Genomic DNA, 15,033 nt, shown 5'->3' on the forward strand with positions numbered 1-15,033 from the left:
CACAACCTGCCGAGCTCGCCCAGTGACTTGAATTTTGCAGGTAAGGAGACAGGTGCTGGGTGGTGAGGCTCCCTGGTCCAGGGCTCACAGCATGTTTTCCACTGTCTGGTAGCCCATGCCCAATTGCCACCCTCCCTCCCATCCTCCTTGTCTCCAGCCTCTGTTTGAGCCACCAGAGCCAGACCATCCCCATGGGTCAGACGCAGATTGCACAGCCTCCATTTATTTCCAAAGAGCTTCCCCTCAGCCCAAATGTTTTCTGAAATCCAGCAGAAACATCATTCTTTCTGCTTTTAGTCCTTGGAGGGCTACCTACTTCACCGCGGACATAGGAGTGCTTACTTTTTGGAAACAATGCCTGGAATTTGGGGTTCTCTTGTTGCTTCTGGAAATTGAGCAATAATCTAAATGTAACAAATAAAAAAATTAAAACAGAGGCAGGGGTAGCCTGGGAGAGCTGGAGGTCAGGCTTCCCACAACCTCAGCCCAGAGAAGACAGCCAGAGACACAGAGATGGAAGAGTATCAGAACCAGCAGAAAAGCCATCACAAGCCTCTGCACTTGGCTGCAAGAAGTGGACCTCAGACCCTCACACCAGAGCCATCAACTGACATTTTCCTTCCAGGTTTAGCAGGTGCGCTTACTGTTTTCCTACCCGCACTAGGTTAAACTCGATGAATGCAGGGAGGCAGATGTTCTAGTAACAACAATTTCATCCACAAGAGAAGGTGTGGCTCCAGCAGAGAAGGAAGGGAAAGAAAAAAGTGTGACATGCAGGATCTCTTCGGTCTGTTCATAGAAAGGATCTATCCTTAGACAGTTACCCCCACATTCAGGCAAAGACTAGTGTAGAAAGATGTTCACCAGTGTTATTTGCAATAGTGAAATGGACATCATGTAGTTATCTGATCACAGGGGAGATTAAACAGAGAGACTCATACATGCCATTAAAAAACGTTTATTGGAGCACAGAAGAAATGCTTAAATCATAAGAGTAATACTGAATTTTAAATAAAGTATAAGCAAAGGAAACAGAATATGCATCATTCACAGGCATGAAGAGGAAGAAACACTGAAATGAGTCTTGGAGCCCACTCAGTGGTCTTCTGTCCCTATCTTTTTTGAAACTTAGAGTTCCCCAGGACAAGTATATGCTCTGTTTTTAAACATGAGCTAGGATGCTCACTGGTGGGTAATCAGAAGACTTCGAGAAGCACACCAAAGCATTGGATGAGGGCTCCATACCCTGAGCCCTCCTTACCAAAGCCTTTAAGCAAAGCAAGCCCCATTCCATGCTTGTGCTCTGAGATTAGGGATCCCTGCACAGCCAGGCAGCACAACAGAGCCCTGGGACTGTGGTCTGTGTGGCCCACCCTCTGCCACAGCATCTCTAGCAACCCTAGTGACCCTGTGACGCTCTACCATTGCCCCATTTCACAGGGAACACTTGAACCCAGGTGGATCTGGCCCAGAATCAAAGCACTCATTCCCAGAGCATCCCAAGTAACTGGCTGGGGAAAAATGAGTTACAATGAAACCAACAGACCCTCGAAATTAGGGAATGCATGGCCTTGCTGGGGCAGGGGGAAAACTAGGGGGATCCTCTGTGGCCTCTGGCTTCCTAAATCTTCAAAGGGGCCAGAGGCCTGGAAGGCTCTAGTTGTGAAGGAAACAGAGTTCCTGGGGGCGGGGCTCCACTGTACACCCCAGTGGAAATTTCCAAATAGCCTTATTTTTAAAGGCGTCATCGTGTTGGGCTCCTGATGTCACCCTCAGAAAGCAAGCCTGGCTTAGAAGCTGTGAGTCAGATCCCACATGGGAGATGCACAAGGAGGGTGCAGAGAGTGGAGGGGAGCGGGGCAGCCAGCTCCTTCCCACACATGATGATCCTCTGCGGGGCACCCCTCCTGGCCACGTGAGGCTCTGTCACTGGGCCTGAGGTCTCTGCAGGTTCACAGAACTACCTGAGGTTTTCCTCACAAATGAGCCTTGGCCCATGCCCTGCCCTCTAACTAGAACTCCCAGACTCCCTTCTTGCTCGAATCCCTGGTCCCTCCAGCCAGTCACTCCCAACATTACTCCAGGGGCTGCTAGACCCACACCATCCCCACCCCATTTATGCTCCCAATTATGATCCTGGGCCACCCTCCCAGATACCCTTTTGCCTTGTGGGGTTTCTGTACAGTCCTTAGGTCCCTAGCAGGCAGCCCGGGACCCACACTGAGGCGTGCACCATGGATGTGTTCAAGTCCTTCATCCTGGCACCTATTGCAGAGAGGAGACTGAGGCTCCGACAGAGGGACCTTCCAGCAAAAGGTCCCACAGCAGCTAAGGACAGAGACATGATTTGAATCCAGGCCCTCCAGGTCCAGAGATGTTCCGGGCCACTGTACAGTATGGTGGATTCACCTCCTGTCCCTTGTGGTGGGGTTGCAGGGAGAAGAAGGCCCTGCACACAAGACTCACCACACCCCCCAAGCCTTAGTTTGTTCACCTGTAAAATGGAGATGCCAATGGATCAAGCGCCACATCCTTGGGCTCATGGGAGGACTTGGGGTGATGCAGCCCCTGGAGAGAGGGGGAATGGAGTGGGATCTGGGAAGAGCAGGTGGGCGTGTGCATGTAGGAGGGGTTATCCGCAGCATCATTCAGAGGGCACATGGACTCAGGTCCATAATCTGGGGGATGCAGAGGCCATCCAGTCTGCCTCAGCTCTCTGACAGGACCCCAAGTGGATGTCTGAGCTGAAAACATAGAAGAAGCAAAAACGACCTCCTTCAGCCCCTCCCGGGGCTTCTGCAGGCAGACCATGTAGAGTGAGGAAAGATGCCCAAGACACCTGAGTGATGATGGGGGCGGTGTACTGACACTCTTGGTGGGAGGCCCCAGATCTGAGGGGGTTGGGAAGGCCCCTCTGTCTCTCCCCACATCCACCTGGCCCCAGGGAGTGAAGCTCAGCAAGGTTCAGCTGATTCTAGAATCCCTATGCAACCTTGGAGACCACTGCTGGTGTTGGACACAGGCGGTGCCCCTGTTCACCCCCGCTCCTCGCCGCTCCCAGCTACCTCCAGGATGAACCTTACCCAAGAGACATTCAAGGGCCCTCACAAACTCAACCCTCTCACCTCCCTACTTCCATCTCTTCCCAAATGAGTGTGCCCACCCCAGCAATACCCACCTGGACACTGCCGTTCAGACAAACTAACCAGAGATTCTGGGGTGGTCTGACCAGGTGGCTTGGGTGGCCACTACAGAGGGAGTAAGCACCTACCCACCACGCTATTCATGTAGTCCCATTGTTCCTGCTCAGCCTGGTGGTCGGCCTCTCTTTGCGGGTTGTACAGAGGAGGAGACTGAGGCTCGAGAGGGTGAGTGGCTTGCAGAAGGCCACATGGCAGAAGCCATGACTACTGAAGAGCCAGGCAGTCTGGCCCCCACCCTTGGCTCCTCCAGCTACCCCAACAGCCGCCCTCCATAGGCCTGGGAGGTGGAGGCTCCCCACTGCACACTCCATCCTGCCTTCCAGGCCCCAGGAGTGGACAGTGGCTTGCCCCAGCTTTCTGGGATCTGTAGCCAGGCCGTAAAGCCAGACACTGCTCTGGAGAACACCACACTGTTGCCAGCATCCACCTGCAGTGATGGGTGGAGATGGAGGCTCCGAGGTCTCTCCGGGATGGAAATGCTTATTCGTTCTGCAGGAAGGGCCATGCCCCTGGAGTGTGTGGTGCCCTAAGATGCCACATAACCTTGGCAAGGCTGCCAGCTGGTCAGGAACGAGCGGGGCCTCACCTATTGCACTCTGGCTCCCCAGCCTACGGTTTTCCCATGCCCCCCCGAGGTGGGTGGGGCTGAGGGGCTGCCAGGCTGGGAAATTCTGGGGTTTAGACAAGGAAGAGCCTTTGGATGAAGAGGGCTGCCTGGACTTGGAGGCATCCACACACCTTCCTTCAGACACCTGGATAATGGGCATGGCATAGGCAGGCTGGAGAGATGGAAGAGAACATTGTGAGAGGTTTCTGACCAGAGGACTAGGGCTGTAGGAGGTTTATTGTATACAGAAAAATAAAACTTATTGCCAGCATCAGGGTTCAGGCCTAGCGCATAGTAGGATCTGGATACTATCTGCTGAATAAATGAATGTGTCCTTCTTCAGCCTTACTTATGACCACTTTTCTTCCTAATTATCAGCTTCATGCCAAGAGGAAGACACCCCAGCCCCCAAAAGACCTTAATGTGAATCAACATTTCCACTGTGAGGACTCAGTGAGGTCGAGGCATAGCAGATGGGTAGGCAGTGAGGCTCCCCTGCTCACCAGCCTTGTCCATATGAAGCCTGGGGGAAGCACGTGTGAGTTGGGGACCCAGGTTCAGCATGAGGAAGTCACCCAGAGGTCCAGGTCTCTAACTTCCTTCCCTTCTCAGGAAGGGCAAGTGCAGGTGGGGGGTGGGAGAGGTGAGGATGGAGGAGCCCAAGATCACCCAACTCCATGGAAAGAGGCTCGCAATGCATACTGGCTGGACCTTATATGGTGGGGAGCTGCCAGGCAAATGCAGGCTACCAAGGTTGGGACATCGAGCCAGGTGCAGGTGTTGGGGAGGGACCAGAAGCAGGATTGTGGTGCAGCATGAAGCTAAGGGCCAGGTCTGACCCTGTTGAGATCTGCCATCTGGGTGTCATATATATCTCTGAGCAATTCCCAGTCTGTGGTCACTGGGCTACAGTGAGGCCTGAGGCCTGAGAGTTTTGGCATTGCAGGCACCCTAGCAGAAGAGCCACTGGCTGGGCTGTCTGTTACCACTGCCTTGCAGCTTGTGGTCTGTGGGAGGATGCCATGGGCATGTTTGACAATTGTGACCAAAAGGAACTGGGGCCACAGACCAGTGAGAAGAGCTAGAGTCAAGCCCAGTGAGGGGCCCAGGACTTGCTCAAGGCCTTCAGTGATCCCTGGGAGCCCTGACATCACTGGAGCCTGGGGTTTAGGGTACTCAGACTGGGGTTCCTTGAAGGCTCCATCCTCCTCAGCAAAAGGAGAAGTTTCCATGAAGCCATTCCCAGGCTGGGGGAGGTCTGTCCCAGACCTACCACTGGGGAGAGTTCCTGTGGGAGCTCTTCCCTCTGCCCTGGGGTCTGTAGAAGGGAGTAGAAGCCACAGGGGTGGGAAAATGGGGCCCAGACCAAGGAGTGTGGCCCAAAAGATGATAAGGGGAAGGCCAAAACTAAGGCTAGACACAACTGGCTGCACTGGGGACTGCCAAGGAAGGTGGTTTTCCCCTGAATCTTTCTCCCCCTGAAATCAACAGGCCAAGCCTCATCAGCATAGGTGAAAGGCTATGCCCCCCAGGCTTTATACAGTTCTCAGGTCCAGGGCTGCTGATCTTGAGCAGCCTTGGAGATTCTCAGCCTCTCTTCTCTCCTCTCTACAGTAGGGCTCTTTCCTCATGACTCCCAGGCACATGGCTTTTCACACAGGCTATGAAGAGACAGATATGCTATCGTTGTCCATCTAATAGAACGTGTTGAAGTCACCAGTACATTTAAGCCTAGATGGTCCTTTGGAAGCCTAAGACCTTTTGATTTTAGGTTTTCAGCATAAAACCTTTTTCTGGGTGGACTCTCAAGTCCCTTGTCTAGCACAAGTTCCCAAAGAGATGGGAGGATGCAGTCTGAGCTCCAGACTCTACTCTTCCTGGTGGTTCACAGCATTGAAGCTGACTACGTAGCCCCTGAAACCCACCCCCTTGTCTGCCTGGTGGAAAAGAAATAATTCCTGTCCCTGGATGAGGCCTCCACAATGCTGGCGCTCAGAGAAGGCACAGTGCAAAATTGCGTACGTTCCCTGCTCCTATCCTTCTGGGATAGAAGCTTCTCAAACATTGCAACAATGTGATCCATCTACCAGATGGTCACATAGGCCGAGTAGGTCCAGGATCAGCAGTTCAATAGGTGAGTGCTCACTCCATACACAGCACAAGGGTGAGCCTTCCGTCTACTAGTTGTATGTCTTAGGAATGTTAAAGCACCTCTCTGAACTTCTCTTTCCTCTTCTGAAAAGTGGGGGTGCTAAGAAGATGAACCTCATAGGGCGACTGTGGGAAGTCATGGGAGAAAACATGTCATGTGCTTCTCTGGGGCCCGGCTCTGTAAAATGGCTGCTCGACATGCTGGGCATCTTCCCTCTTAACACTTCTCTCTCCAGGGAAGATGCGTTCAGGCTGAACCCTCACAAGTCTGTGGCCCTTCTGCGTGTATGAAAAGGAAATGGAAAGCTGGCAGGTTTTCTATTTGCAAAGGACTTCTGGGATTCCATCTAGTTGGTCCTGGTTGTGGTCCTTTAAGTGCCCAGTTCAGAGGAGACTGGGAACAGGCAGAGAGGCCCAAGGGCCACTCAGGATTTGCAAAGTCATGTTTGGGATGATTTCATTCAATCATGGGTCTTAAACACCTAGGAATGCAGGCAGTCTCCAGTCACCAAGAGCCATGAATGGGTAAAGTAGAGACAATGTCTGGATCTAAATTATGTCCGAGGGTCAGATAGGCACTCTCCACATCCTACACACGCATGTCTAGCGTTCATCAGCTGGAGCATCTCTGTGACCTACTCTAGGGATAAATGGATCCACCTCTATTGGAACCATGAGGATGCACTCTAAGATCAAGGAAGAACACAATAGGTCTTTGTATCCTGAAGGAGGGCCTGCTGCCTCCACAGAGCAGGGTGGGATATGACAAGGGTTGTTGCTGGGGAGGGACGTTCAGAACCATGGATCTCCCAGAAGTCTTGATTTCCATGGGAGAGCTTAATGGGATGGCTTCCTGTGAAGAAGCCAAGGAGTCCAAGAGATCTGTGGATGGGCTGCCAAGCTCCCTGGGAAGCAGAGCCCACTGTGGGCTGAATTGGTGCCTTAAACACCCATCCCTTGGGTGGTTCATTCTTTCTCTGCCTGCCCCTTTGAATGTCCACCTCCAATGACCACAAGTGGGGCCAAGGAGAAACGGTGTGGGGACCAGACCACTTACCAATTGGCCTCCAATATACCCCTGATTCTGGTCTGCATGGAGGATGCATGACTGAGGGGGAAAAAGACTTGCCTATGGGATATCATTCATCCATCCTTGTCAGCTGTCAGCAAGGACAGCTCCAGAAGGTTTGGAAGTGGGCTGGGGTCATTCTGTGGGGCCCACACAGAAATAATGGTTCTGTGGGTATAGCGAGGTTAAGGAAAAGCCAGGTCTCTGACTCTGCTCCACATATGACTCTCCCTAGCACTCCGTGTCCCATTGTGGGAACCTGGCCTGAGAAGACACTGCAGGGTATTGGGTAGTACTGGCACAGTGCCCATGTCCAGGACAAGGGGCCTATGTCCACCTCAAGTGGCATGACTGGGACCTGAACACCCATGCCCCATTCTGTTGAGGCAGCAGGAACTTCTGCATCTCAAGGAGGCTGAGGTGGAAGGTAAGGGGCATTGCAAGCAGAGAAGGCCATCTGGGATGGGGTTCACGGGCTGGGTATTCCTTGAAAGGCCATGGGATCTGTCCTGTTTAGGGAAAGGCACATGGAATGTCAGTGATATTGCTGAATCTTTCCCTTTCTCCTACCCCAGTGTCAGCTCTGTGACTCATTCAAGCAGCTGAGCCAGCCAAAGGGCATCCCATGGAACAAGAGGAAATCCTGGCTCTGCATCTTCCCTCACCTTCAGGGTCATTGTCAGCCTCCCATTCCTCAGCTGTTTCAGTACTGGGACAGGGGCTCCCATGTCCTGTATGGGTGACGGGTCCTAACCCCAGCAGCTAGGCCATCAGTCTGCATGGAAGTTTTCACTCCAGCTATCCCAGCCACTGAGCTCACTGCAACACCAGAGGTTTCTAGCCAACACAAGAATGAGCTGAAAGAGAAGAAGCCTGACCTCCTGGACTTCCATCCCAAACTGGTGGCAGAGCAACTGACCTACATGTATACAGTGAGCATCTGGGCCTTCAGGGTAGGAGGGCAGGGCCGGTTTTCTTCTGCTCTCAGCTGCCCTATACCTGCTTTTTCCTGATGTGGACTCCTAGGATATAGGGCCAGATCTCAGCTGCAGCCCTAACCAACCGTGGAAACCCATCAGGGTTTTTAGACCTGAGCTTTCACTGTCCAGCTGCAGACTGTGGAGACAGGCACTGAGAAGGACTGAGGCAGAGGTACCACGTACATGCAATGAGTCAGAACCGAGAGACCATAAATGGGAAGGCTCTGGTCCCTCGGGGGGAGGAGGGCAGCTCCCTGTGTGCAGTCATATCCATGGGTCGCCCACCGATCTGCCTGGGAGCCTGAGCACCCTCAACCTGGATTAGGCATCTGATGTGTCCGGAAGGACAGGCCAGACACGGAAAGCCATGCTTTCAGCCACCAGGTGAGAACGGGCACCTGAAAGGAGACAGGGACCGCAGGGATGAGCATTTGGAGGAGGAGATGCCCCCTTGGGAGCACCACCTGGAGTGGCCCCCTGGACATGGAATGATCAGGGTGCACATGCCTTCCTCCCTTCCCTTGCCTCTCCTGTCTCCTGGGGCATCCTGCACTGGCTTCCCTCGGAGAAGAAGAGTGGCAGGAAATCCAGGCTCTCTAAGCAGGCTCAGGCCACATTCGCAGCCTCCTGAGCTCCAGCTCTGACCTGGGACCCCTCCTGAGGACATGAGTCTTGCATGTTCGAACATGTGTGTGGCTCAACAAACCTCCCCCTGGCCCCTAGGAGCTGTTCAAGAAGGTGGTGCCCCATCAGTGCCTGGGCTCCGTCTGGTCCCGGAGGAACAGGCCTGGCAACGAGCACCTGGCACCCACAGTCCGGGCCACCATCGCCCAGTTCAATGCCGTGGCCAGCTGCATCATCACCACGTGCCTTGGCAACCCAAGCATGACAGCCCGGGACAGGGCCGTGGTGGTGGACCACTGGATCCGGGTGGCCAAGGTATGCTACAGGAGGCCCAGCTCCCTGAGGCTCTCCTGGCCTCGGGAACTGCTCTTCTGTCTTGCTCCCTTCTCAGGGCTGAAGGCCCTGCTCTAAGACCTGTGGTCCTTAGGCTCTTCCTCCTGGGGGCATGGCCCAACATTGGGAGGCTCCGTTCCTACGTAAATCCTCCTTTGCAGTGAGGGAAAGTCCTCCTTCTCGCCAGCAGTGTTCCTCTTTAAGGCTGACCTGTGCCCTTCTGCAGCTCCCTGGACATCAGCTTCATCCGTGGGGGAGCTGTAAACTGAGGGGGGCACTGAAGCTCTCGAGCATCTAGGGCTCCAGCTCTCCCACTGACAGCTCCTTCTCTTCCCTCCTCCAGGCCTGTCAGATCCTGGGGAACTACTCCTCCCTGAATGCCATCCTCGTGGCTCTGCAGAGTGTCTCCATTCACTGTCTGAATAGGACATGGGACAACGTTTCCAGGTGAGTAGACTTGTCTCCAGGGAGGGACCAGAATGGAGGCGGGATCTCCCACAGGCCTGTCCTATTCTCCCTCAGTCAGCCTGGACCTCCTGGGAGGCAGCAAACCCTGACCAAAGGACCTGGGCCTGGGGCTGCTTCTCCCATCCTTCCTGGGGAACAGGCCACCATGCCTCCTGCTTGAGAAATCCAATTTCCTCTATGCCCTACCCTGGCCTGAGCTGAATTCCATATTTCCACGTGGTGACTTGGCAGCCACTGAACTCTCTGCCCATGGTTCAACCAAAACCGCACCCAAACTGAGCTGTTCAATTAAGCTGGGAAGGGACGCCCAGGAGGACGCCCAGAAGAACTCCCTCAGTGCACAGAGGAGCCCAGGGAAAACCCTCAGCCAGCCTGGTGGACATGTGGGGGTTCTCCAAGAAAAGGGACTTGCACTCTACCCTGCCACATTATGTCTACCCTGAACCTACCTTCTTTCACTCTATTCAGGAAGATCTTTCACAATTTTACAAAGCACTGCAGAGAAGACAACCTCCAGGGCAGAAAACTCCTCACAAGGTAGCATGGAAGTTGCAGGCTATAAGGACAGGAGGGGTGTGAGGAGGCATGATCATGTGTGGATGAAGTAGGGAATAGCCTGAAGCATTCCGCAGGGTGCAAAAGCCTTTGGCATGAATGTGCTGGCAGCCCAGGCTGAAGATTATCATTGGGGCTGGGACAAGCTGGTGCTGCCCATGCAGACTCCCTAGGCTAGATTTCAGGTCTCTCTGTGTCCATCGAGATGGTCCATATGGGGGCCGATATGAACCTGGACAGCCCAGAGGACAGGCCTCTGCTCATAGATGGAGTGGAAATTGGTTGTGGGCCACAATAATGATAACCATAATAGGATCCTGAGTCCTCAGGAGACCATGGGAGGTAGGTGGTGTTCTCCATTTTGCCCATGAGAAAATAGGCTAAGGCTGGGGATGCTCCAAGTTCAAGGTCACACGTGGACTGAATGGAGGAGCTCAAATTGTTCTAGAAGGACTCATGGCATGCTTCAGGGTAATGTAGCATTGGTGTCAGCAGATGCAGGTCAGATGTTTGGGTCTGAAGTCAAAGATGGTGGGTGCAAGGGGATTGAGGCTATTCTGCTCTCAAGATCTTTTCCTTGGCCCTCCAGGAGAAGCCCTAGAATAAATTTGCCACCCTGGTGAGGCACCTGCAGAGAGTGTGGAAGAGGCTGCTGAAGAAGGTGAGTGTGCCTGAGGGACAGGGCCTCCAAGGTCAGAGGAGAAGAGCTCCTCCATGAATGCTGGGCGCCTCCAAATCAGGACAGGAAGGACATGCGACTCCAGCTCCATCTCCCGTTGCCAGATTTTCTCAATGTCTTCTTTCCAAATGACCAGGAGGAGGCCGAGCAGGCTGGGTACAGAATTGATTTGTGGCTGGGAGGGACCCAGGGCTCCATACCCTGTGATTTTCAAAGTTCAAAAAACGGGCCCTGGAGGGGATTAGGAGGAGCCTAATATTCTGAGAAGGTGAAGGAAAGGGAATTGAGGGGAAGCAACTAAGTGTCCATTGCATGGGAGAAGCTGGGGTGGCCAGGATGCTGAAGCCTTTTCAGGGGAGGGCCCCTGTGGGCCCCTGTGGGCACCAGAGAGCATGGACTCATCCCAAATCTACCCCTCATGACACAGGGTATCATCCCATACCTTGGCACTTTCCTCACTGACCTGGTGATGTTGGAAACTGCAATGGAGGACTACCGGGAAGTGGGTGAGCCTGAGGATTGTGGAAGAGGGACCAGAGTCCAGAGAACTGGGAGCAGAGTGTCCTTGTACTGAGTGAGCTCTGAGCTCTGCGTTCTTAGGAAACCTCTCCTCCGATAGCCTCACAGCCACCCATGTAACAGGGGTCTCTTGCCCAGCTCAGTGCTGAGAGAAGGGAGTCTGCACCTAGACAGGTGCCCAAGACCAGTGAAGCACCAGAGCTTCCTGAAGGCAAAGCTGCATGCACTCTGTGTGAATGGGCCGCCAGAGCAATGCCCTCAACTCCGCCCTCCGGAGAGCCTGACTCCACATGGCACATCAGGCTGCCATTCTCACAGGACAAAACCCTAACCCTAGGCTGGGTGTTCAGGTTCTGGATCCCAGAGGCCTGACACCCAGTTCCTCCCTTGGATGGGAGCATCAGACTGATGGCAGGACTGAGGCTCTCAGCCAGGAGGAAACCATTTCATTCGGTGCTATTTAATACCCTCAGTGCGGAAGAAACCAGCAGGCTCCCCTGAGGACATTCCCTCCATCTATGCCTCTCCAGGCCAAAACCCCAGGGTCTGAGGATCCTCCTGAGTCCCGCCCTCAACTCAGCCCTTGGGTGAGCCCATATCTGTCTTGCCAGATCCCACATGCCTTGTCCCTAAGACAGAACCCGAACCCTAACCCTAACCCTAACCTTAAACCTAACCCACAGCCCACATTGGGTGCTCAGGCTTCTGGCCTCTGAGGCCTGGTTCCTGAACTCTCCAGATGGGAGAGCCCTGAGCTGCACCCCACCTTTGCACCTGATCCCAGGAAGAAACCACGCCCTTTAGACATGAGCCAAACCCGCAGATTGAGAGAAACCTGCATGCATCCCTTGGGCCACATCCTCGTTAGGTGCCCACCAGGACCACAAACCAGGAGTCTGACGATCCTGCAGACACAAGCCCTCAACTCAGCCATAGGGAGAGGCCACCACAGTGCGGGCAGATTGGGCCTGCCATGGCCCGTCAGCCTAACCCTAATCTAGGGTGGTTATTCAGGCTTCTGTCCCCAGTGGCCTGGTCTGGTAGCCCTCCAGTTTGGGGAGTCCTTATTCACAATGCAGGACCCTGGGTGTCACCCAGGAGGCACTTGTGCCATTTGGCCCTGTGCAGGATGCTCAGGACGGGAGAAACAGGCAAGAACCATCAAGCCACCCAACACCTTCCGAGGACCCCCTGACCACAATCACACAGCTTGACGGTCTTCCTGAAAAATGCTCTAACTCAGCCCTCCAGGGAGCCTGCCTTCGCACTGGCCCTTCGTGTCTGCATTCTCCCAGGACCAAACCCTAACACTACGGTGCGTATTCAAGTTCTGGACTCCAGAGGCCTGACACCCAATTGCTCCCATGGATGGGAGCATCAGACTGACGACAGGACTAAGCATCTCAGCCAGGAGGAAACCGTTTCAATGGCTGCTAGCTCATAGCCTCAGAGCGGTAGAAAGCAGCATGTTCCCCTGGGGGTGTTCCCGCCATCTTTGCCCCTCCAGGCCAAAAGCGCAGGCTTTGATTACCCTCCTGACTCCCGCCCTCCACTCAGCCCTTGGGTGAGCCCTTTTCTGTGCTGGCAGATCCGACATGCCTTGTCCTGAAGACATCAACCTAACCCTAAGCCTAAAACTAACCCTAACACTGAGCCTAGCCCAGGTTGAATGTTCAGGCTTCCATCCTCCGATGGCTGATCAACCCAGATGGGGGACCCATAAGTTGCACCCCATAATGTCTCATGATCCCAGGAGGAAACCTTGCCCTTAGGAAATGTGCTGAACCCGCAGAGCGGGGGAAACCTGCATGCCTCCCTGAGGGCACCCCCACTTCAGGCACCCCCAAGGACCAGGAACCTGGAGTCTCACGGTCCTGCAGACACGTGCTCTCCACTCAGGCCTTGGGATGGGTCACCACAGCGCCAGCAAATCGGGGCTGCCATGCCCCTATGACATAAATCTAACTCTAGGTTGGGTGTTCAGGCTTCCGTCCCCAGAGGCCTGGAACCCTAGCCCTCCAGACTGGGGACCCTGTATTCACAACACAGGACTCTGGGTGCCACCCACGTGGAAACTCTGCCATTTGGCCCTGGGCAGAACCCTCCTCACGGGAGAAACCTCCATGCCCCCTAAAGCCACCCACGCCTTCCGAGGACCCCCACACCACAATCTGGGAGCCTGGCGGTCCTCCAGAGCAATGCCCTCAACTCAGCCCTCCAGAGAGCCTGACTCCGCAATGGCACATCAGGCCTGCCATTTTCACAGGACCAAACCCTAACCCTAGGTTGCGTGTTGAGGTTCTGGATCCCAGAGGCCTGACATCCAGTTCCTCCCTTGGATGGGAGCATCAGACTGATGGCAGGAGGAAATCCCTCAGAGATTGCCTGTGGTGAAGAGTGAAGTTAGGATCCTGCACATCAGCAACAGGTCAGGAACCCGTAAACCCCTGCCTGCCTGAGTCTACTGCAGCTCCCTTCTGTCATCCCAGAATGTTGTGCTGCAGGGTGCAGACCTGGAGCCCTACTAAGGATCACAAATCTTCCATTCTCTGGACCCAAGGACTTGCTCTAGACCCCAGTCTCATTGTTTGTGTCTCAGCAGCCCCCTCCTGTGTCCTGGCCTGCAAGTAGCCTAAGGAGGGGGCTGTGTAAGATGCTAGTCCTGACCAGGGGCTATTTCTAAGGAAAAATGGTTGTCTTCTTTACAAGGGAATGAGATCAACCACTCCAAAAAGAATAAGGTGAGAATAAGTGGCACTTCCTGTAGGGAAGAGGAGGCAGCCCCTGTCAGAGATGCCCTTGGGAAGAGTATTCCATTGCTTCATCCCTTCCCATCCATCTCACATTTCCTGGGATAAGATGCTAAGAAAGAAGTGCAAGGCCCATCTAGTGAGTCAGTAGGGATCTAGAAATGGCGTCAAGTAGAACATACTGGAGGAGGGGCTAATTCTATTTGCCTCTGAGAACAGTTTGGGACCAGATGAAGTTGCATTCAGCAGGGTGGCCATGTGTGCCAAGACCCAGGAACAGTCCCCTGTCCCACTGCTCAGCCCTCACCTGGCCCTGTAGCTTCCCCACCCAGGCTCGGTGTGCATCCTGTACCTCTCTCCCGTCCCAGGAATACCGAGTCCTCTCGGATATCATGCTGCTCCAGGCGGCAGCAGAGAATTACTGCCTAGAGCCCCAGCATCCATTCACGGCCTGGTTCTGTCTGTGGAGCAGCTCAGCGAGGATGAGAGGTGAGGCCCATTCAGGACCTGGGTGAGGATCAGGGTGGACTCATTCTGCTAGCCCCTCCTGGGATCCTTCTTCAAGGGCTCCCTGGGCAGCCTCAGGCCTCCTTGCTGGCGAGCCAGACTCCAGCTGTGGGAGAACCCGGGGAGGGACTCCTGAATGCAAGCTGCTCCTCAACACACAGTTGTCTCTCTGTCCCTAGCTACATCCTGTCCTGCCAGCAGAACACAAGCACCAGGACAGCTGTCCACAGCCAACAACAGGGCTGAACCCATTGCCAGTACCCGAGCAAGGATTCCCCCTCGGCAGCTGGGGTACTTGTGCTGCATGGGCCACATCTGCACAACGCCACTTCCTCTCAACTAATGACTTATTGTGGGGGCGGCAATATTTAATATATTTAAATGGTTTATATTTTTCTCTTCTTCTAGCCCATGAGTGTGCTTTGGTTCTTTTACTTCCTACAGTACTGTGTAACATGTAGAGAATCTCTTATTGCTTCCTTAATCCAAAAATCTTAAAGAGTCATCAGCTTTTCAAAGTTGCAGGTAGAAGAAGGGCCATCCCTCCTCTCTAGCTACAGGTGGCACCTCCAAATCCCCTTTCCTCAG

The 15,033-nt window shown here is 54.0% G+C and overlaps 1 protein-coding gene across 5 annotated transcripts in view; it reads left to right on the plus strand.

The window, feature by feature from the left end:
- The window catches only part of LOC111156580 (ral-GDS-related protein-like), a 27,558-nt gene extending 18,451 nt beyond the window's left edge, over positions 1 to 9,107 (plus strand). For all 5 annotated transcript variants that reach the window (XM_022517569.1, XM_022517568.1, XM_022517572.1 and 2 more), the window contains one exon: positions 8,734 to 9,107. In XM_022517569.1, coding sequence (XP_022373277.1) covers positions 8,734 to 9,045 — 312 coding nt within the window. In that variant the 3' untranslated portion in view covers positions 9,046 to 9,107. The remainder of the gene's footprint in view (positions 1 to 8,733) is intronic.
- Positions 9,108 to 15,033: the final 5,926 nt, after the last annotated feature.

This window comes from Enhydra lutris, unplaced genomic scaffold (assembly GCF_002288905.1).
Source record: "Enhydra lutris kenyoni isolate GAN:26980312 unplaced genomic scaffold, ASM228890v2 scaffoldscaffold47, whole genome shotgun sequence".
In the NCBI taxonomy this organism is placed as follows: domain Eukaryota; kingdom Metazoa; phylum Chordata; class Mammalia; order Carnivora; family Mustelidae; genus Enhydra; species Enhydra lutris.